This window comes from Anopheles maculipalpis, chromosome 3RL, assembly GCF_943734695.1.
Source record: "Anopheles maculipalpis chromosome 3RL, idAnoMacuDA_375_x, whole genome shotgun sequence".
Classification (NCBI taxonomy): Eukaryota; Metazoa; Arthropoda; class Insecta; order Diptera; family Culicidae; genus Anopheles; species Anopheles maculipalpis.
Window position 1 is genome coordinate 57998338 of NC_064872.1, and position 23280 is coordinate 58021617.

The following is a 23280-nucleotide window of genomic DNA, read 5'->3' on the forward strand; positions in this document are numbered from 1 at the left end:
GAGGATGGGAAGAGTTGTGATAAAAGGTCGATGCGTATGTTGCGACTGATGATGGTGCTGCTGTCGGAAAGTTTAACCACATCGTCTTCCGAAACATACCACATATGCACCGTTCCTTGCTGATGTGTTTACGATGATCGTTCAATAATTAAGCCCTGATGATGTTATTCGTTTACATATATATATGGTGGCCGCAGCAGTAGGGACGCTCTCTTAGAACGCGGCACAACCACACATACACCTCTCTCTCTCTCTCTCCTGCTCGGTTCGCTCGCTCGATTAAGCACGCATGCCGCACACTCGGTGCGCCTCTGTCTCTTATGCTTCCATAGTACAAGAGGGCTACTTTACACCGGTAGCAAGCGGTGCATCGTATTTATGGTAGTAGGCCGCAGTGCGGCCCACACCAATTTAACGCCACCACTTTTGGCTGCAGCGAACGCGAATAGCTCTATACGCTCTTGGGGAACTTTCATTGGAAGTAACGAAAACTGCTGGATGCAGCTGTGAAGCTACTTCCCTGCAGGTCGTCGCGTGCTACCGTAGTATCCCGTGAACCAGAAAAAGCACCGCGTGTGCGACAGTGAGTGAGAAGAGAGAAATGCGACAACGCTGATACAGTGCGCGTGTGTGCCGAGGGTCGAAGATCGTGGATGATTTTATGGATGGTAACTGTAATTTGGGATCGTTTAGTGAGACGACAGCATGCGAGAAGGATGAGAATCTGTGACGGGAGAGTTTACACAATCATCAAAGCACGAAACGGTGGGGTGCCACGGATGTCGACGTGAAGCAATAGGAAGAAGGCGATGATAAACCACAATTCCCAAGCGAATAATTGAATGCTTCCAAAGCAAAGAAAGATCCGGCGCAACAGAAAGCACGGAAAGCTTGATGATGTCCTCTTTCTATTAGGCTTGTTCCTTTTTTTTCTCCCCTCGTTCTACCTCTATTGTTTCACGCTTTTCACACGTTACACACACGCACACGCGCGCACAAACGAAGTGTGGGGGTGGTGGGTAGAAGGTGGCGGTGACGACGACAATTTGAGGCTTAAAAACCGTGCACCTTCAGCTGATCCGGCTTAGCAAGCCCGGACTTGGTTAGCCACTGGCAAATGTTCTCCCGCTGGTCACCCTGCAGCTGTAGCACCTCGCCGTACTCAGGATGCTCAATTACTGTGCCATTGCATGCAAATTCCTGTAAAAACAAGAACAAAACGTGTAGGTAAGATACTGAACCGCCAGTACGCGAGATTTCTTGCCAATTAATTTTTGCTATTATTCTCTACAAATAATCTAAGAATTAGAATGTAAATGATGATCACGGCCACTAAAATAATTGCGAACAATGTTGATTAAAATGATTACATTTGCTCAATACCGACTTGTTAATGAGTTGCTTTTTGTTAATTTTTTTTGAAATGTAGGCTCTGCCACGGGAAGCGCAGTTTAGAAATCGTTTTTAACAGTTTGACAGGCAGCGGGCCACGAGAAATTTCAAAATCGTTCATTCATATTTATTTATTTATTTTTTTTTTGTTTCTTACGTCATCGACGCCTTAACTTGAGCATAAACATAAAACTTGAAAAAAATCTGTCAAAAAGTTTGTTTCGTCGTAAATCTGTCTGTAAATCGCATAATCAAGTATCATTTTTAGCTCATTTAAAGTAATTTTCAAACGCTCCATGTGCCGTCTCGGCTTTGTACCTTCCTATGGTAGCCTTAAAAGAAAGCTTATTAGCATTGGGATTTTTACTCCGATTACTAAATGCGTTTTAAATAAACTTTAGAAGCATAGTATCGATCAGAAGAACTGCAATACAAGTTTTTGCATGCACTGAAACTTTGCTTCATCACAAATCCTGCCGAACTATCGGCACCAACCAAATCGAAAGATCGCAAACGGTGCGCGAATAATTCGATATTTCGGTAAATATTCATCGACATGTATCTTAATTTCGTATTTGACGAATTAACAATGATGTTTACCGTAAGAATTAGGGAAAAACTATATCGTTTATATTTTTTTTCATAATTATGCTTGTTTTGCTAACCACCTGTCGAAAACTGTTATAGTTAGCCCCTACTTAATACCTGTGATCTTCTAGATTCTAATTTATCGTCAAAGGCAAAAATGCATACCCTCCTACAAAAAAAAACATGTTAGGCGCTTGATACGCCACATTAGATATAAAGAATAAAAAGGAATTTGGAAGGGAAAAAATTAAGTCCCCAAAATGGGATTGGAACACCGGTCCTGTAGTGTGATGACTGGTTCCGCTGTCTCCTATCCCACCAGGTCACCTAATTCTTATCTACAGACTCCTTTGCACAACCGAGATGACTCATGGAGATGATCTCTCCCGTGGTGCTTACCTTCTTACATGCTCGCACGATCTTCTTCAGGTCGTACTCGGCCGACAATCCCTGGACAGTGGTTAGCGTTTTGCGACCATTTCTTTGCTGAATTCTTATGTGCACGAGACCGTCCTGCACATCATAGTCTGCACCCTTTATTGCATCAGCAAATGGGTCTGGAAAGAAGAAGGAGGGCAATATTTTAAACCGAATAATTCCGTAATATTTCTCATTTGCTATAATAACAACTTTAATTTCTATAATAACAACTTTAATAATAACTTTTTACTGTAGTTCAAAACCAATTTTATCCGGTTTTATCTGCTGGCTGTATTTTCATTCACCGCAGGCTCAAATATATTGTGACTATTACACGTAGCCACTAAAAACACAGTATATATTGACATAAAAAAGCTTGAGTTAGCACTCTATGCGGCTCAAGCTTAACAGATGGCATACTTTGCGCTACACAGCAGAAACGAGCAACGATGATGTGTAGTGGTGAGCGTGGATTTTGCCATCTCGTGTAAAAATTCGAATGCACTTCAGCATTATTATTACTACTAGGTCATTCGAGTCATGTGTGTGGTGAGTCATCGGAAAGCAAGTAATGGCGCTCTGTGTAGACTGACAGTATATTAGAATCCCAGCAACCATGGATTTCGAAACAAAACACTCGCTGCATGGTTGAGATGATGACGCTGATGAAACCCCCTTCCATGAAGAAAGGGTCAAATGTAAAGCGAAATACTTTTATTATAATAAAAAAATGTGAAAGGTTTATCTTAGAGGAATTATGGCTAGACAGGATCAATAGTCTCTTGAGCAGTAAGAATCACAGCCCAAAATATATTCCGTATTTTCAAGACAAACACGAAGAGTTTTAACTCCTTTAACAGAGCTTTGCTCTGCGGTACTGACACAGCACGGATTGTTCGGAAAGTACTAGAAAAGACGCTCGAATTTGCTCAAGTACAAATATGAGCAGCACATCGCCTCGCCTCGAACGCGGTCAAGTAACCTTCGAGGACACAGGGAAAATTGCAAGGGTAACACACAACACGAGGTTAAAAAAAACCTGCGACGACAATTTGACAACAATGACCAAGCGAAACTTGAACCCCCCCTTTGGCATTGAGATCGGTCGGATATGACAGTAGAAGGAGAAAGAGCAGAATCCCCTTTTTAGAATGCAATTTTAAGCAGTGTACCTCGCGGTCCCTGAGTACACAGATAGTAGTAATAAAAATCTCTACAAAAATGCACTGAATTCTCCAACAACTGGCTAGCTTGCGAGCTGTCTCGCGAAGCAAAGCACGTTGCTATGTCACATTCGGCACCCAAGTACGAAACACGCATACCATCGAAATCAATCACGTACGCACTGGTGTGAATGAGAAATGCCGTCCGCCATTTTGAAAAATCACTACCGTCGTTCTCTTTCTTGCGCGTGTTTGTTTCGAAAGGCAACACCGACACACACACACCCAAAGAGCTTTCTTCGTTATAGCACAACACCCAAGCAAGCGCGCGAGCACACACAAACACACAAAAGCGACACTTTAATGGCGCGCGGATCACGCGAACGACGTGAATGTGTATGTTAAGGAATGAAATTACGACAATTCTACGCACTTTCGTAAAGGAGTGTTTCGTCAGGCAGACTCAGGAAAAATGAGGATTCCCGTTTTAAACTTTACCAGTAAACTCATCATAATGATAAGCTATCATCATTATTGCCGCCCCATTACATGTAGGAGCGACGGGGGGTTGATGCAAGCAATAGACAAATTGCCAACATGATACGGGGTTTCCCACTCTGGCTCTTGGGAATGCGGAAGTGCACACGTTTCGCGATGCAACCCAACCCTACCGTGGCGTACGTACCACCAGAGATGCGGAAAAGTGTGGTTATGGTTAGTGGCACCATACTTACCAAATGTATTAAGATTCTGGATGGACATACGACAAACAAAATAGACACAAGTGAAGAAAAGTAACGCTTCGCTTAGCGATTTCCGCTGAGTTTCCTTTGTTGGGAGCGTTCGGGGCTAGCACACGACGAACTAGAACCTCGAGAAAAGTGGCACCGAGGACGAGGAGGCGTGCAGCGTTCGATCGTTTTCTGTTCACACGTTGCTTTTAGTCGTGAGGGAAGTGGAGCGGCGATGATGGTGTCGTCGGTGGTCTGGAAGGTTCGTTTCCGTGCGTTGGTGAGAGCGAATGAGCGAGCGACGGCACGCAAGACAGCGAGAGAGAGAGAGAGAGAGGTGGATGTGCTACAATAAGGCAATCACTGAACAACTTGAATAGACCGCTACGAGCGAGTGCTATATTAACAATGAAAGAAACAACAGCGACGAACCAAATTGTGACCGTTTCTTCTACACGTCAGCAAGGTCCGATCATTTAGTTATTAACTGTGCCGTCATGCTGAAAGTTGATTGTGACATTTGGGATAGAAAACCCAGCCAACATAATCTCACTCTCACCATCATGAAGAATCACTCCTGACTGTAGTGAGGAGTGAGATATTGTTGGCTGGGAATCTACGGATGGCAACCGAAATAATCCAGCGAGCAAAATCATGCATTTCATGCCCGTGGCCCCGAGCCACTGGAAACATCAATGTGACTATTGAAATCGTCAACCAAATCTGAAATTTGCGATTTCAGCCTTTTCTCCATGGTCTCGTGTAGATAGCTTGTGTATGCGCTAGGTTCTCGAAAAGCTATTTCAAAGCTAACAAATTTTACAAACACTCATGAGAACTTGAAATTTTGATTTCGAAATCTGCCTTGGCCCGCAGCCTTAGGGAAGTTTTACTGTCAGTTTGTTGTCAGTTAGAAAAAATGTGTATTTCAGTAGTTTTTTTTTGTTTTTCAAATTTACTAATCGTTTCCGAAACGCTTCAAACTGTTTCACTATCCATTTCAAATATGACTGTCCAGTTCTACTTTACCATCGTTCACCTAGCGTTTGTCCAGTTCAACTTGACCACTGTCGAGAAAGGGCGACGGTTGTCCAGTTCAACCTACCCGCTACATACTACCCGCTAGCGTACTCGTACTTGTCTAGTATTACTCAGAAATCATGTATTGTGAATATTGCTTTCCTTTTCACGCCCATACAAATCTGACCAATCTCACTGGAAAACATGCACATTAACTTTCTCCCGGGCACTTGGGGAGCTCTTTACCCGTTATGCTAACTATAGTGAGAAGTGAGATTTTATTTCCTAGGGAAAGTTTTCTTCCCGAGCAAAATGTTATTTCTCACTATAATCAGAAGTGCCTATTCACTATAGTGCGAGCAAGATTTTATTCCTAGGGAATGCCCTAGTAGCAAAATCATGCTTCTCTCTATAGTGGACAGGCAATTCTGATCACAGTGAGAAATGACATTTTGCTCCTGGGGTATGCATTGCAATGCACCGTATCCTGAGTACGGGTTTAATTCAACGTAGGATTGCTAGCGTAGGTACCCTAGTAACAAAATCTTGCTTCTCACTATAGTGAAGAAGTGACATATAGCTCCAAGGGGAGAGGAATTTACAGCTGGCTAAAATTTCATAATCCATTCACAGAACCATCTGCCGCTGGCTTGGTTAGTTCAACTGTCCAATTATAAGCAAGCTGTAAAAAGTGTGTTCAGTTGTTTGAATTGGGTTTTGTAGTTCGGAAATATTTTTAAAGGATTAACAATCCATTCATCGCAACGTTGATTCGTTTCATACATTTATTAATTCAAGCGTTTGGTAGATCTTACTACATACACTGAATGAAAACGAGCGAGTTTTACCATCTGTTTCTGTTTTGTTATTGAGTATTTTGATATTTGAAACACAGTACGGTTAAGTTTGTTCCTACTGCTCTTCATCTGTATATTTGAACAATACATGAGAGAAGGCTGGCGGCAAGTTTCTGTCTCGATTTACAGCTAATCGAAAAGGTTCGTTTATAAAAGGAAAATAATCCGTTTGGAAAATATAGCCGCCCAGCGAACGAGTCAATATAAACTGGTAAGTTTTTTCTTCTTCTAGTTCCAATGGTTCGAACACTAAATCGACTACTTCCATTCGCTTCCTTTTTCGAGTGAGCGATATTTGACAAAGTTCTTTATACGTTCCATTGCAAAAAGTTTTTAAGTTCAAAGAAACACTGCCGAGAAACGGAGGAAGGTATACACCTATCCCGTAAAATGTTACCGGTTTTCCGTGTATTTCTAACTCAAATCTTCCGTCTTGCGTTTCTGTTGAACTGCCTTCAGTAGCAACACAACCGAGCAAAAACATCTTGTCACACATGTATGTGCGTAGTGTACCATCCATAACGGACATCAATTGCCCAGAGTCCGCTTCGGGATTAGCTAACTGCCATTTCTGAACCGCATCACGTAGCTGGTCATTGGTGCAATTGATTCGTTGCAGACCGACAATTTTAAGCATTCCTTCCTTACTTAGAACGGTAAAATCTACACTTTTAAAGTAATAAAGCGGATTGTTTTGTATGTATCGTAGGCACATTTCATCCACCATTTTAAATTGATAAAAATCATTTTCTCCCAAAATCTGCATTGCCGTATCCTTCGATACTAGATTTAGCAAACAATCGATCAATGGCTTGAAGCACGACTGTGGCAGTAAATACATTTGAATGCGATCGTAAATCTCACGAATGTTAGCAACATCGATATCGACCTGAGCTCCGTAAATCAGCCGCAAGATTGTTAGAAATATTTCCGGATCTTCTTTCTCCATCTCGATCTCGTCGAGCCGTGCCTCGACAAAGCTCCCAAAGAAAAGGAGGTGGAAGTACTGGGACGCTGTCACCAAACGTAGCTTATGCGCATAGATCCGTTGCTTCTCTGGGCCTACGATAAACGTTATGTCCGAAAGCCACTTGTTGTTCACCATCATGGCGTTGCGTGCACTTAAGGAATCATTCTCGTCATATTGAAGTGCGGAGCAAGTTGAGGCTACCGAGCCTCCGGAGCGCGCGTCGTCGTTCTTCTCTGCCATGGTGATTCCCTTGAATTGAACCAGAACATTGCTATGAAATGGCACCACACACGCATTCTACACTCCGATGTAATTCTTACTCAGTTACCTTCTTGCACTAAACCAATACCGCTGGCTAACTAATCCGGAACTAAGCGAAATTTACGTTGCAACGCACAACGGCACTATCGCCACGACCAGGCCACCAACGATGTTGCACACTACTGCAGAGGAGAAATAAAATTTTCACTTATGCGCCCGCAATCGCAACGACGATCCGACACATCCGACAGCCAGCAGTGGAATGAGAAATGATGCGTCCACGCTCCGTTCGACCGAAACTCGTGGATCGTCTGACAGCAGCGATTGTCGACCGTTTCTTCAAAAGTGTGTTCTTTTGTTTGAAGTTCGTTCTATCGAATGGAGTGACAGGGAGACCGATGGTGTTTCAAGGAAAACTTGCGTCGTAGCCCGCGCTACGCAGCGTAGATCGCAGCAAAGACCCTAAATGGTTAATTTGGTAAACAAACTTCTTCTTCTTCGCTTCAATGTGATTCTCTGTAGTAGCAATGATACCCGAAAACAACGGAATTTTCCTCTTTGCTTTCGTTCGATTAGCAGAAAAAGTAAGAAATGCAGTACCACACAGTGGAGCACTGCTGAAATTCGGAGCGGATGTAAAATGCCAAAGCACCGAATACAAACCACCTCTTGCACTTATTCTCGGACGGTTTCCTGGATTTTGGGATTTTGAAAAAAAAAAAAAAAAAAACTCGTGCTACATACGGCTGCATGCACACGAACACATGTAAGCGCGATTTGCCGAATCCATATCATACGGCACCTGGCTGCAGCAAGCAATTGAATTCGTTCTAAGCAAAGTTGGTGGATATTTGTCCGCCTCCAGGCAGTATAATGTTCAGCAGCGCAATCTTATACGATGGATCGAGCAGATTAATCAAACAAGGGAAGCTAATGGTGGAAAAGTCATCGAATCGAGCCTCAATCGGACATTTGCCAAATCAACTGGAAGGTTAAAACCATTCTTGAAGGAGTAATGGCAAACAATCGTACAGCCCTGTTGATAGACTCGTCGAAACCTCTAATTCACGATGGCCGTCTCCTGCTGGTGATTGACGGGATCCGCAACGAAGGGAAAAGCTTCGATGCGTACGGTACATTTAAGTGATCGATGTTAATTAAAAATCAATCTCAATGCAGTGGAAGATGTGGGCATCGGTACATCGTAACCAAGCACACTGAAAGTTCGCTTAAAGCAGGCGATCGAATGCAACGGACTGGAAATCGGGTATCAACCCAACTGTAAGCACCGATGGTTCGTCAAGTGTCGCTAAGGATTCAAATGCTGGAGAACGGATCGGATCCAGGCCGTAACATATGACGCGAAAGTGGTTTCGAGTAGCAACGCTGGTGACAAAAAGGAAGGATCCTTCTCACTACCACGAACGTGTGATGCAAGCAGTTTACGCGATGTCTGTGATACAATAAAGTAGCGACTATAAGCGAACGTATCGATCTTGTAGTGAACAAATAATGGAACATATTCCTCGAGGTTCACCACCGGTCGACAAATTATTACTGTTTCACCTAAAACCGGCCATACCAAGACCGGAGTCTTGATATGCGTACTTTTTCCGAACCGGGTCCTGGTGTGTAACAGAAGTCCTTCGAATCGTTAACAGCCCGTTTTCCATGTGTCCCAGCATTGACCGTCGAGACAAATAGTTTGAATTGTTCTGGTGTTCTTGCTTGGTCCCTTATAGAGCGAAGTTACGTACGAAGTGTCTCAAATCATGATGATGTTAATGATCTTAAAGGACTTTTTAAAAGACGGGCCCTTAAAAGGTTCCACCTATTGGGGTCGGTTAAAATAGAAAACAGGAAAATCGATTTAGCAATGGCATAGGTCCTTGGTGGAACCACAGAACAGTCAGTGTTTTAACAACAATAATTTACTTCCATAAATGGCGAACTTCCAATTGCACATGCACAATTTATATGTTTTTTTTAATTTACTTGATTTTTCTGTATTTAAATAGATAGGCGTTAGTTCCGTGTATGTGGGTAGTAGCCCTCCAAGGATGATGATTGTTAATGTAGTTCGGTTGAGATAAATTCTTACAAATCGTAAGGAAAGCCTTCTCCCGTGTAGCGAGATGTATATATAGGGTGGCATCGATCGAAGCGATACACTTATTCGAGTGCCACAATATCAGCTGTTCGGACGAAAAGCTGTTCCCTTTGGAGGAACCATACAACAAGTAGAATGATCATGTTGATGGAGCATCTATTCGGGATATACCAGCCGATAAAAGAGCAGTCGAACTGTATCATCGGGCTTCAGGGGTGGTGCAAGGAGTAGTAAACATGTGTTAGCAGCGCATCGGAACGTCTTCTTCCTGCTCCGTCTCCAGATTTGAACTGGTTGGACTTCAGGATACATGCTTGGAATGTTGGGTGACGTCAAACATTTGAATTCGTACATTCGACTCCGAAACACTAAAATTCATTACAAAAGGGGTTGCCGTGCTTTTTTAAAAGTTTCTTTTTTTAAACCATCAATTTTCGGCATGGTACGGAAAACAACGCGCGTTCAAATGATCCATCATACGCACACACACACACGCACAAGCGGTCGCATTACAAATCTCATCCATTTTTGCAGCTGTCAACGCACATGGATGCTGGCTTTGTTTACAAACAAAATTGCAGCATCGTTCAAATCGTCGATTTCGATTGCACGCAGCGTTCCAGTGTGCGGAAATTAGTGGATTGCTTTCTAGTGACCATGGCAAACAAATCATGCGTGACGTGGATAAACTTCTCCGAGCATATGATGCATGTTTACGAGGAAATGCTCAATTCGCACCAGTACAACGATTGTCGATTGATCGTGTCCGACGGTGAGCTGCATGCAAACCGGACCATCCTCTGCATGGCTTCACCATTCTTCGAGCTCATCTTTGCCCGCACCGTACATATGGCTGCGGACTGCCACACGGTGCTGATTCCGGACGTGAAGCTGTCGCCTTTACGGTTCGTTTTGCAGTTCATCCATACCGGATCAGTTAATTTACTGCCGTACGATGTGGCACCGTTTGTGGACCTTTGCAGCTTACTTCAGATACGTGGCGTACAGTATGCTCAAGATCGTGTCGTGGGAATTAATTTCGGAACCGCTGCCTGCTGTTCCGTGCGGGAAGATTCGATCGCTAACGCTGCACAAGACTGTAGACAGGAGCAAGGACAACAACAGTACGCTGCGATACAGGTACGCGGATGGAGTTTAAGTGCTCTTGATAGGTTGATGTCTTTATTGCTACTGACTTGATGTATTCATTCCTAATCTCTGCAGATTTCCAAGTACAAATTCTTGTTTGCTTTGTTTGCGAATGATGTGTTAAAGTTCTACCTCCGGATTGTAACTGATGATAACATTAAAATCTTCCGCTCAGTTTGTTTGTGCCCGTCTAAGTGTTTTTCCTTCTCGTAGTCCTATGTTGTATAAATAATCATCGTCGCAGACTTCTCTTGTCCGTGTTACTTCTTTTCGTGACTTTTGTGTGATACTTCATGACAAGTTTAACTTCCGGCCAAACTAACTGGGTTCTTGGCTTTATCATTCGCGTAACTGTTGATTTCCGGGATCCTACACCTGTCTTCGGAAGTTGTATTGTAGTGTTGTGCACTCCATCCTGGAGTACGCAAGTGTTATTTGGTGTCCGTCCACTATTGAGGGTACAACTAGAATTGAGAATATTTAAAGATATTTCACTCGAGTCGCTTGTAAACGCTTCTTTGGCTCAACGCCTATGCCGCCGTATGACTCAAAACGACTTCTGTTTGCTCTTGACTCATTAAGTCCAAGGCGTCTTGTGGCAGAAGCATGCTTTGTAGGTGTTTTATTGGTTAGATTTACAGATGCTCCAGATCTACTTTTCTCTGTATGTTGTCTGTTGTGAAGTCCTAGAGATTCCTTTGATATTCATTCCTCATTATTCACCTATCGTTTCCGCATTCCTTTCTCCTACGAATGTAGCTTTACCTTTCCCTTCTTTCCCGCTTTGAGCTTTTATTTATTTATTTATTTATAATTGATTATCACGGTGCAGTGCCGTATTGTCAACACCGTTTGTGTTGAATAGACTTTTACAGATTTATAATGCATTTCCTCCTTATTCTTTGCCTAATCCCGGGCATACTTGGTTAATCTTTGAGCTTTTGATGTGATTTTTTTTTCTCTCTCTAAAATGTAACATTAATATGTTAAGACTAGTGTAATTTAAAGCCTTTAATTCAAAATTTTTTATTAAATAAATTTACAAATTTCAGGACATGAACGGGAGGCATGATAATTGGTCGACCGAGTATGGGATTGAAAATGACGATAGTAATGAACCGGAACCGGAACTCGCACAGCACGTACCACCGGAAGGGATTTACTCGCTGGAATATGGTGGTACCGATTGCAGTTTAAAAGCGGAAAACCGACCGAATGCGGATCCACCGCCGGACGAACAGCCAGCCGACCCATCCAGCTACGAAACCCGCCTCAGTGCAGCTATCGATGCAGTATTAACTCAAGGTATAAGCTACCGTCTAGCATCCAAACGGTACAACATCGCTAAAACGGTACTGTGGCGAAAAACGATGAAAATGCCCCGACCGATCCGATCGAGCTCGCCGAAACTTGGCAACCAGCGCCGGGAGGCGATCGATGCGCTGAAAACGGGCGAAAAGTTAGTTTACGTTAGTCAACGGTTCGATATTCCCCTATCGACGCTGCACCGGGACAAGATACGGCTGTACAACAAGGGAATATTGCCAGGCAAGGTAACGCTGGCACAGCGCGATAAGGGTGAATCGTTTCGTCAACGGTTAACGGAATCGGTAAACGAATGCATTGCTGGACGTATGTCGCTTTCGGAGGCGGCACGCGTCTACAAACTACCGAAGACGACTATATGGCGAAGAGTTCGTATATCGCAAGCAAACAACAGTTGTCTGGAAGCGAAAGAAGTGGAGCGAAACCTAGCGAAGGAACATTCCGTAGAAAGCTGCATGGTAGGAAGTGTGGACCTTTCGATAGAAGGTCGGCAAAGTGAATCGTTGCGTGTCGGAGAAGAATTCGTGTCCGATCAGAATATTCAGGATATTACTGGCATAGAACTAGTTGATGATTCAACTATTCTCTAGCCTTGTGCCGTTATAGCTTGTTGCAGCAAGACAGCAAAGAGACACTGAGCTAAATAAGAATAGCATCACCATGTTTTTTACAATATCTTCAAATATTATGAACCGATTCAGATTTTTGAAAATCTGAATTAAATTCAATCGATCTAAGCTGACAAATGTATGAAAAACCGTGTGAAATTAAAATAGCACCGCATTTCTAACTTTGAATGAAAATTGAAAACTCGAAGCGGCACAATAGCCTCAGAAAAACCGCCTTTATAGAATATTATAACCTGAATCGGATCAATTGATATTTCCTCGACAGATTATTGTTAAACGTGATATTTTCAGTTAACACGAAGTGCTTAGTGGTCACAATAATTGACAACAAAGATTTTGGAGAAGAAAGGATGCCATAAGTGAATACAACGTGTTTTACATGGGTTGATAGTACATTTCCAAATGGATCGGGTTTTCACAACAAAACTTAAAAGATATGGATGACCAGCACATTTTGCGGAACTGTATCTCGTGGGAAAACTTTAGTCTATTATTTTTTGTCAAATTTAGGAAAACTGCAAACAGTTAGACAGCTTTGACAAGCTATAACGTCGAAATCCTGAATGTTATGTTATCATATCCTGGGATATGAGAAAATTGGTCACGAATCGCAATCATTAGATTGAATACTACGTATATTCACTCAAAATGTCTTGAAAATGCAGCTGGATTTAATTGTTTGTTGTAATTTATCTTCTAGCGTCTGTTGATCAAAAGTCAGGTTTTGTTTCGCACCCTTTTTGAGGAATTTATCGGCATCAATGTAAATAGTTCGTGAAAATGTCCACAAATGATTCAATAAAAATTTAACTAATTTTGAAAGCTTAAAAAATTAGAATCAGTTCATAAATAATGAAGACCGTTTAAAAACATGGTAGTGCTATTCCTACTTCGCTCAGTGTAGATCCTGCTCGATGCGTTGAATGAATTGAATGTTCCTTTGAGTTCGTTTCACATCGTTTGCTGCTCATACTGCACGAAATTAAAAGCTTCAACACACACACAAATACAGCAGCATCATTGTACCGGGGTTATATTTCATCCTATGAAACGATTTTTCACATTGCAACGGTCCCAACCGTCCCGTGAACTGTTTGTGCCTGCCAGGCCTGTCATTAGTCTACTTTTCCGCTGGTTTCGTGGCAACCTCCTCCGTGGCAGGATTAGCATGGCGGAAGTTGGGAAACTGTTCCCATGGTGCAGACAGATCAAACTTGCGAAACTCTTGTGCCAGCTCGAGCGGTTCGCACACGACACGCTTCTTCTCGTCATCGTACCGCAACTCGACGTAACCGCTCAGCGGAAAATCGCGACGCTGCGGATGACCCTCGAACCCGTAGTCGGTCAGGATGCGGCGCAGATCCGGATGGTTGGCAAAGAACACACCGTACATGTCCCATATTTCGCGCTCATACCAATTGGCAGCCTTAAACACTTCGTTACACGAATCGAGCGGCGTCAGCTCGTCGGTGTACGTCTTTACCCGGATGCGCGAGTTGTAGCGCAGGGACAGTATGTTGTAGATGATCTCGAAGCGATACGGGCGGGACGGTACGTCCATGCCGGCAATATCGACCAGATTGGCAAACTGTGCATTGTGGTGGTCCTTCAGAAACTGTAGCACCGGTACAACGCCTTCCGGAGCAATCAACACCTCCAGCTCGTCGCCCGAGGTAAGCTGCACCTTCTGCACGTACTTTGGCATACATTCGGCGACGTACTTGCCGAACTCGGACAGTTCCGAACGGGCAGCGGCATCCGGTTTGCGAACAGTAGCTGTAAATAAATAGAAAAACCCGGACCAATCAATAGCGTTTTAGACAATAAACCCATATAGATGCAGAAAAACTTACGTCTCGATTCAGCTGCCGGTTCGGTAGATTTGTAGCGAAGCATCATTGCCGGAGCGGCACGGGAAACACCTGGAATTGAGATATATTTTCGATCAACTGTGTGCATCAAAACAAACCTTTTAGGAAGGTCGTGTTCCGATTTTACCATTTGTGTTGCGTATGCCACTTTTAGCAAGCGTTGTTGCAAAAGAGCGCAAGATGGAGGCCATCATGTAACCGGAAGGCCGCTTCAGGAGGCAGGATACGAACGGTCCAATCCGATTTCGGGCCCCGTTTCACGGAGAAAAGATTACAGTAACTCGAGTATTGGTTCAGTTTTATGTAATTCGTTTTTGTCACCGTCTGCTGTTTGACGTTTACCGTAATGATTTTGACGGTTCCACAGTAAAATGCACTATGATCGATTCGTTTCGTACATTTGGTCAAAAATAAAAGAAAAAAATTATTATTTCACATATTTAGATTTCGATGAAAAGGTTTTGGATGTAGACGATTTTGGCAACTACTCAAAAGGGTTCGGGTCACGAGAAATTTGAAACTGTTTAAATCGATGCAAAACTACAAAAAATAGAATAAAACTGCGATTTCCGCTTTTTCTCCGTTACCTCGAGTAGGTAAGTTGTGTATGCACCAGGCTCTCAAAAAGCGATTTCAGCGCGAGCAAATTTCGCAAGCACTCATGAGAACATGAAATTCTGATTTTAAAATCGGCCTTAGCGGTATGCTAATCGCACATCGAATCTATTCTAAAACAGGTCCTAGTTACCTAAAACGACCATTCACCTGCAAATCAAAGCGATTGGAAGCAAGAAATGGATTAGTAAGTAATAAAACAAGAAAAGATTTTAAGTTTATGCAAAAAAATAATATAACATGATATGTATGAGAAATTTGTAGTCATATGCATATTTAACTTCTATTCATATTCTAATCTAACTATACCATGAAACAAAATCCATACAAAAGAAACTTTTATTGTAATGTAGCTATACCATGTAACAAAATCCATACAAAAGAAATTAACTTTTATTCTTATGCTAATCTAACTATACCATGTAACAAAATCCATACAAAATAAACTTTTATGGTTTATTTAAGCATCATAAATAAGTAGAACACACAAGTAGTACACACGCAATACGGCCTGGCCGTTTTACACGATTAAAAAATAGGTGAACAGCACAAAGTTTGCCAACTTTTTACCTCAAATAGTCTCACCTTTCTTTTTTACATTTCAAGCAAATATGACGACTAATTCAAGAGAAACAAATTTTAAAATCCGAAATGAGCTGATTGTCGTGCAATGTAGGTAAGGTAGGTTACAACAAAAAATCGATCAAAAATATTAAAAACAAAAAAATTCAAAACCTTCTTTTTACACGAAAAGTTGAAAAACAAATTGGTCTAGTCATTCTTTAAACTTCAAGTCCCATTCGAAAGATACAAAGGGATTAATGTGCAAAACTTACGCATGTCGACGATCGATAATTATTTTTCTTTAAATTTTCAACCCATTCCCCAACCGAGAACTGATGTAATCCGCTCCATCGGATCGGAACGCTACCAACCGAGCACGGTTAATCCGTCGAACGGGTCCACCACCACTATCGTAACAGAGGAGCTCACACTGGTGCACTACGTTGTCGGTGGGATTTCGGATGGAAAAAAGGCTTTTCGCAATGGAAAAAAGGTTCTAATGTGCGTGCAAATAGCATTATCCGGCCTGGGAATGGTGCCGTGCTAGTGGCGTGCTGCAGTACAACTCGTAAATGATCCCACCCGCTTGTAATCAGTGTAAACTTCTGCTCGGACGGGTTGCTGCTGCTAACCATCATCATCGTTGGTATAGGTGGTGAAAATAATGAAAGAACATTTTTTCACACGCGCGTTCGTCAGTGTGTGCGCGCGCGTCCGTTCGTGTGTGTGTGAGCCGATTCATCAGGCAGGTTCATCGGTTGGCAGATTTATGCGCTTCAACTGCCAGAAAGGACGAAAATGTGTTGTGCTAACAGGAAGGAAACAAAAAGCTGAACAGCTTTGAACCGAGAGTAAAAGAGAGAGCAGGAGAGAGAGGCAGTAAGGTCGGAAGTGGAAGTAAAGCAAATTCGTCGGAAGGAAATTGGGATAGTGAAAGAGCGAGAAGCGTTTACAACAAAGGCTGTTATACTGTCGGTAGTAGAGCGCGGATGCAGCAAGGACCAACACGGAAAAGTCAACACGGGCGCGAGCTACAGGATCAACAGAATTGTGTGTATGTGTGTTGTGTGACGCACACAATTGCTACCTCCATAGGCTCTGTGCTAGGGTGTAGCGATTTTTATCATCTATCAAGGAAAAATATTATGTTCCTGTGAATTCCGTTGCATTTTCTGCTGCATTCATGCACAAAAATAGATGCATTTTTTGTTGTTGATGCGGTACAGTTGTGTTCTCACGAAAGGAAGCCAGTGCCTCAGAAGGGACGCAGGTTGTGTTTACTTTACGGTTGTTGGATAAATGGTAGCGCGAAGCATCGCTTTTCCTCTGTTTCATTTTCCAATAACACAAAAAGTTGCGATACAGTTCACACACTAGCCAGATATGGTAAAAATTGTGGAATTAATCGTGGGGAAAATCATTACAAACGATATGGTGATAAAGGAGTAGAATTGTGAAACCTTTTATCACCTGAAGAACGCGCGTGTGCATCTCGTTGCGTATGCCCTTTTCCATATGAATGTGTGTGTGTGTGTGCCCGCGCGAGATTAAACCCTTTCCATACAACCCGGTTGAAGTTTGTGGCAGACGGATAGAAAGCGAAAGAAAGAGAAAGTGATATGCTCTCCTTCTCGTACGTATCCCTGTACAGGAAACGCACCTTCCACAGCCAAACATTGATTATTTCTGTGGTGTGTTTTGTGTAGTAAGACGCACTGTCAAAATAATTCTGTGATAATTAATGCAACTATTCTTACTTTTCTATCAACTGTAGCGCTCCGATATACTAACGATCGTTTTTTCTGTTATTGTTTTTATTGAAGAGAATAGCCAAAATGAAGGAAAGGTGTCGGAAACACCATATCATACACGAGTGCTGAAGTGAAGCAGTGAAGCTCTGTGGGCGAGAGTGTGAATGTGCGTTGCCGAATACATCTAGCAAGCATTGTTCAGACGAATCGAAAAAAAAAACAACAACAACAGCAGCAGCAACAACATAATCTTCCAGTGGTGATTCTCCGTGAAACACGGCGACGAGCTGTGAGCCCTTTTATTTTTTGGTTTGCTCGAATTAGTGTGTTAGTGCGCGTGCGTGCGTGAGTGCGTACCCAATATTCACCGTGTGTCGTCGCGCGCGCGTTCCGTGTGTCGCGTTGTTGTTTTCGGTGCTGCTGCGCCGTCCGTGTGTGGCGCCATTCCGACGTGCACGTGTGTGTGTGTGAGTGTGTGCGGTTTTGCGGTGGTTTTATGTGTGTACGCAAGATAACGCACCACAGCGACGGGCACAGAGGCAAGAAAAGTGAGTGTCCGCGAAAGGTATGCGCGCGCGTTTTCCTGCTGGCGGTGTAGTGCTTTTTTCTAATCCATTATTGGTTGTGTTTGTGGTGAGCTTGTGTGTGTGAGTGTGTGTGTGTGCGTACACACATAAACATACACGCACGTGCACAAGTGGGTTGTGCTTCAAGAAAAAATAGGAAGTTTGCAAATGCACCCATTTTCGTTTGGCGATGGTGGTGGCGGAAAAGTGTGTGCAAGCGGCAGTAAATAGTGAAGGGAAAAAAGGGAAGAATTTGAAGTGAAAATAATCGTTCCCGACAAAAAAAAATACAGCAGTTGAAGCAATAATAGTTCACCCTCTATCTCATCATTCTGAGATTTGTTACGAATATAAGCAGCAAGGAAAAGATAGTTAAGTGTTGCAGAGGCCAATGCTGTGGTTGTCTACAATAAAAGGAAATCCCGGTTATGCTCTAAACGGTACGATCCAGCATCAGGAAGACAATTCAACCGCCAAATTACAAGTGGATTAGAGAAAATAACAAAAACAGAACATAAAAAGGTAAGCATAAAAAATGAAAATTACGATACTAAGGGAAAATAAAGGTTACGAAATAAGGATATAGAAATGGGGAAAAAATCCCAAAAAAAAATTCTACCGTAATTTTTTCCTACAATTTGGGGGATTTTTTTTTTAATTTGTGGGACCGTACAAATATAATTTCTACATCAAACGAAAGGTTTATTATTGTTCTTTTATCAAAAAATTCAAGAAAAATGTATTTGTTTATGTACGGATGAGTTTTAGCTCATAAGCTGCCGCACAACTGGTTTATCCTATTCAGCAGCTGTTTTTCCAATAGTATGCGTGTTAGGCAGTTGGCAAATCTGGCCAGAGCTTAATTGGGCCTTTTTGAGCTTCAATAAAAAGCAAAACACACTTTTTCCAGTCACTGATCTTCATAAACTGTCGAGTTCACAGATTGATTTGTTATAAAACCCGTGTTTTGTGCCCCTACAGCAGCAGATGGCATGATTTTTAGCTCAAATTTGTCAGCAAAATCGAACTTTTATTTGTTGCGTGCTGTGGCAACAAAAAATGTTTGGCCAGAATCCTGCCTCAAATCTATTTTTATGTACATTTCGTCATCCATAAGAACGCAACCCGCGTACTTCGTTAGAACCTGGTCATTGGAGCACGTGGTTTTGGGATGTAATTATGCTTCAGAGTTCTGTTTGGTTGCTTTAAGGCACGAAAAGGGCGCTGCACGGTTAGCCTGTAACCCTCTCAACACCTTCCAGCTCAGCTGACGATCCACCTGACAGACCTGACAGACGATTTTGATGTACTAGTGATGCTTTGACGTTCCAGAAACCGTATCAAAACATATTCAAAAGTAGAAGACGCGTTTTTAAGGAATTTTCCTTTTTTATCTCCCGGACCAAGTTGAATTTTCTAAGTGGGTGTGCACAATGAATTGTCTACGTTGCAGTTCCATCGTTAATAATTACTGAAACAAGCACGATCATACCCAAAACCACTCCATAAGACGGAAGAGTGCTCCAATACCTACTCACAGGTGTCAAGAAATTCTGAAGTAGCAGAATATAGTATAGCACTACTACTATACATAAGATAGAGTGACCAAATTCTGAGTGAACAGTACTTTACATTATCTACTACTGTGTCCGAAAACTAAGGTGACATTAGAATTTCAAATTTTTTGTTTGTCAATATGTATGTTTTTGACAGTTCTGCCACGTTACAAGTCTCAGCATCAACCCGGCTAGGAGTGGCAATTTGTTTTCGGAGCTGCGCCAAGTGTTTTTGTCCATATTGACCATGTCCAAGTTTGTGGAGCAGCGAGCATGAATTTAATTTTGTTTGCGCAATGAAATAAACGCTGCGGAAACATTGTGGATTTTACAAAAAATAGTGTACAAATGGTACAGTGATTTTAAGAATGGCTGTGAGAAGGTCGAAGGTGAGGACTGTCCGGGCAGACCATCCACCTCTACCGACGACGCACACGTCGTCCAAATCAAGGATTTGGTGGTCGACAATCGTCGGTGGACGATACGAGACCTTTCGGAAAGTGTTTGGATTCCTAAAAGGATTTTTTCAAAATAATTTTGATGTGCTTAACACACACAATATGTGTTTAATAAAGTGCTCTATAAGCTTATGTTATGTGTGATTTTTGCGTAAAATATGTCTCAACTTAGGCGGTGGTGTAGGCGAAAGCTGCGCCGATCTTTACACTGCAAGATCGGAGTTCAAGTCTTAGTGAGGTCTGAGGACTTTCGATTACTGCCATACTTAATCTTTTTTCTACCCGCAGCTGGCTTATTGTTTAAAATTCAGCCACACTTTATTATTTGAAATCCTAAAAGTAAGTCGACAAGGTTTTAGTAACTTACTTACTAAATTACTAAACTAAATTACAAGAAAATCTGTAAAACTATTTGGTACTATCAGCTTGAAATATGCGACAATACGGCAAAGTGCCGTCATACTGAATAATAAATAAAATACTTACTCACTTATCAGGCGCTAAATCCGCTTTGCGGTCTTGGCCTGCCGCAGCAGAGCCCGGAACCGCTCACGGTCTCGCGCCGTCGTCCATCAATCCGTTATCCCGGCCTCGATGGCGGATGATTCCACGCCAATATCTCACCTCAATCTGGGCCTACCACGCCTTCTCTGTCCGTGTGGATGGCCTAAAAGGACTTTCTGAGCTGGGTTGTCCGGTGCCATGCGTATAACATGGTCAGTCCACTGGAGGCTAAGAGGGCTTGGTCTGTTTTGGACAGGGTCCATGTCTCAGAGGCGTATGTGAGTACTGGGACTATAAAGGTACGATTCAGTCTCAGCTTCGAACGTCGCGACAGGGTTTTTGAGGTGAGATATTTCCTCAGGCTGTAGAATGACCGGTTGGCCGCCAGCATCCTACAAAATTAAATTGATGGAGAGTTCTTGTATGGACAATGAAGAACAAACTTTTGTTAATTCTGTCTCAACACGGCATACTACTGCCAAGATGTATGTGTACTGACCAAACAATATTCTTGATCGATAGAGAGTCTTGTCTTGGGCACTGCTGCTTGGGGGCACTTCCGCAGAACTTTATGGGATGTTTTTTTTTCCTTTTTCCTGATCTGATATGACTTGACATGTCTTGCTCAACGGTTTATAGCGAACGAAACTACAAGAAAATCATCTCATTTTTGCGGTGATCAGCTTTGATTTGGTTTAACTTAAATGATACGCTCTTTCAATCGGCGCTTATCGATCGCTGGTGTTGAGACAAGTGAAAAAAAGTAGAGCACATTCTGGTATCGAACAAGCTTCCTGATAGGTAAATGAGCTAATCTGCTGAAATGAAGTGCAAATTTCTTTAAAAACAGAAATAACTACACGAACTACACACTAACACGTCTGGCGTGCTAGTGTGTTAGCAAGAGGAAGAGTTTAAACACAAATCTTAATTGCTTTAAATTGGTGCGACTTCGTGACCGTGGAGCAGAAAGCAGTTAGTTGTCTGTAGAAGGGCACAAAAGTACCAACACAGTTATACCGATAATGTGCTAGCCACCACTACCCTACCCATGCCCATGCCCTAACCTAGTTACTCTCCGGAATCAGTTCGGTTTTGGTTGGGTTTACTATCGTCTTAAGGTTGGGTTTGCTGTCTGCTACAAATTGGGAAGAGCTCTCTCTTTTTCGCTCTCATTCGTACAAATTAAAATCAAATCTTATTACGCTCATTTCAACAAGAACTGAAAAAAAAATTAAATAAAATCCTATTTTTTGCTGTTTGTTGTTACTAGTCAATTGGCCCGTTTACAGGGCTACGCAACAAAACTCCGGAGTGTATCTTAACACCAGAGTGTACGCATTTTCGGGATGCATAAATATATATTCAAATTCGACCGGCTAATAATTTCAGATCTGATACATTTCGGGGAAAATGGCAAGCGTTTTTGTTTTTGAGTCGTTCTGCGAAGATTCTGATCGATGGTACGAAAAGATCTGAAATGCTCAACGTTGCGCTACAGTTGATTATGCTCTGGTTCCTCTGTAGTGTATCGATCTCGATGGTACGATCTCGAAAGATCGTCCACGTACGTGTCCTAAAGGCGGCATTCCTTCAGAAATAATGAGAGCGAACAGTTGACGCAGCTGCAGGGGGAAAGGAAACAGTTATAAGGCTTGCAAAGGTCCGGCTGCAGTGGCTGCCTACTGAAAGGAAGCTTAGATGGTACCTTCTACTGTTCGTAGATCAATAAATGACGTTGGACCCTTTCGTTAGCACAACATTAACCGAAGGCAGTGCAGTGCCATCTGCGATATAGGACAGTAAAGCATGCAGTCGACCACGATATCTGTGAGATGAACGCGGGTAATCCACTGTTTCCCAGGAATTTTCCAATCAATCTGAATGTGGCTACATCGTTGGACATCAGCTCAAAAAATTAGTTAGCACGTAACCTATGGGCGGAGGTGGTGAGCGCCAGTGGCATCACTGAGCAGGGGAGCCTCGCCGACCAGGGGGTGGGGTGTTCTTCGATCAGGAGGGGTCCCGCCGGACAGAGGAACTTCACCGATCAGGGAGCCTCACGGGTTAAGGAACCTCCTATGGAAATTATACCCCATAGGATGTGTGAATTCGGAGAAAAATTGTCAGATATCATGAATACGGAACAATTACACATCCAAAAAAGTCTACTCTTGTAAAGTCTAGGGGTAAAGTCTACTCTTGTCTACGGCGTCATCCTTTCCCATACAATTTGTATGGACAAATTTTTTTTTTTATTTCCAATTTGGACCACAAACTACGCGTTTGACCTTTGTAAAATTTGTATAGCGATATTTTCAATCATTTTTTAATACAAAAATATGGATTGTTGAGTATTATACTTTGTGTATCCTTCACTACACAAAGCGGCCCGGTGGTGCAGGTGACAGCGGCACCGGTCTTCATACGGCAGGACCGGGGTTCAAAACCCATCCGGGGACCGTCCACCCGTAGTGAGGACTGACTATCTAACTACGTGGTATTGGGAAGAGTCTAGTAAGCCATTCGATGGCCGGCGTGACCTTAGAGATCGTTAAGCCAAGAAGAAGAAGAGTATCCTTGACTACTTTTTGTTGTAACCTTCATTTCCAACTGTTTAATAATATAATAAATAATAATAAAAAAATGTAATAAAATAATAAAAATTGAATCCATTAAATGAAATTTCTTATTTCTATTTAACGTATATTTTCACATAGAATTTAGAAATTTCAATTTGTTGCCTTTTTTTTAATTTCCTTCCCAATGTATTCATTAT

The 23280-nt window shown here is 42.4% G+C and overlaps 5 protein-coding genes across 6 annotated transcripts in view; 2 read left to right on the top strand and 3 right to left on the bottom strand.

Moving 5' to 3' along the window:
* Nucleotides 1-23280, top strand: part of LOC126562266 (uncharacterized) — a 472552-nt gene that overhangs the window by 260406 nt on the left and 188866 nt on the right. The gene's annotated exons all lie outside the window — the stretch shown is intronic.
* LOC126563351 (eukaryotic translation initiation factor eIF1) lies at nucleotides 1038-4401 on the bottom strand. Its single transcript, XM_050219987.1, has 3 exons — nucleotides 4298-4401; nucleotides 2380-2537; nucleotides 1038-1200 (listed from the first exon to the last, which is right to left on the bottom strand). Exons 1-3 carry the CDS (start codon nucleotides 4323-4325, stop codon nucleotides 1054-1056), a joined length of 333 nt encoding a protein of 110 aa, XP_050075944.1. The 5' UTR covers nucleotides 4326-4401; the 3' UTR covers nucleotides 1038-1053.
* Nucleotides 6227-7381, bottom strand: LOC126560824 (kelch-like protein 20). Its single transcript, XM_050216773.1, has one exon. The coding sequence runs from the start codon at nucleotides 7379-7381 to the stop codon at nucleotides 6227-6229; it is 1155 nt and encodes a 384-aa protein (XP_050072730.1).
* On the top strand, nucleotides 10170-12577 carry LOC126562274 (uncharacterized). The gene is made up of 2 exons (XM_050218735.1): nucleotides 10170-10652; nucleotides 11714-12577. Exons 1-2 carry the CDS (start codon nucleotides 10170-10172, stop codon nucleotides 12575-12577), a joined length of 1347 nt encoding a protein of 448 aa, XP_050074692.1.
* On the bottom strand, nucleotides 13729-14684 carry LOC126562816 (NADH dehydrogenase [ubiquinone] iron-sulfur protein 3, mitochondrial). Its single transcript, XM_050219402.1, has 3 exons — nucleotides 14615-14684; nucleotides 14470-14538; nucleotides 13729-14392 (listed from the first exon to the last, which is right to left on the bottom strand). Exons 1-3 carry the CDS (start codon nucleotides 14679-14681, stop codon nucleotides 13737-13739), a joined length of 792 nt encoding a protein of 263 aa, XP_050075359.1. The 5' UTR covers nucleotides 14682-14684; the 3' UTR covers nucleotides 13729-13736.

Bases quoted from the DNA above. Each gene is read 5' to 3' on its own strand.
- LOC126560824 (XM_050216773.1), bottom strand. From the start codon at position 7,381: ATGGCAGAGAAGAACGACGACGCGCGCTCCGGAGGCTCGGTAGCCTCA.
- LOC126562816 (XM_050219402.1), bottom strand. From the start codon at position 14,681: ATGATGGCCTCCATCTTGCGCTCTTTTGCAACAACGCTTGCTAAAAGT. The intron at 14,539-14,614 runs GTAAAATCGGAA...TCTCAATTCCAG, and splicing joins TGGCATACGCAACACAAATG to GTGTTTCCCGTGCCGCTCCG. The intron at 14,393-14,469 runs GTAAGTTTTTCT...ATTTATTTACAG, and splicing joins ACCGGCAGCTGAATCGAGAC to CTACTGTTCGCAAACCGGAT.
- LOC126563351 (XM_050219987.1), bottom strand. From the start codon at position 4,325: ATGTCCATCCAGAATCTTAATACATTTG. The intron at 2,538-4,297 runs GTAAGTATGGTG...TCTTCTTTCCAG, and splicing joins CCAGAATCTTAATACATTTG to ACCCATTTGCTGATGCAATA. The intron at 1,201-2,379 runs GTAAGCACCACG...TTGTTTTTACAG, and splicing joins TCGTGCGAGCATGTAAGAAG to GAATTTGCATGCAATGGCAC.
- LOC126562274 (XM_050218735.1), top strand. From the start codon at position 10,170: ATGGCAAACAAATCATGCGTGACGTGGATAAACTTCTCCGAGCATATG. The intron at 10,653-11,713 runs GTACGCGGATGG...TACAAATTTCAG, and splicing joins AACAGTACGCTGCGATACAG to GACATGAACGGGAGGCATGA.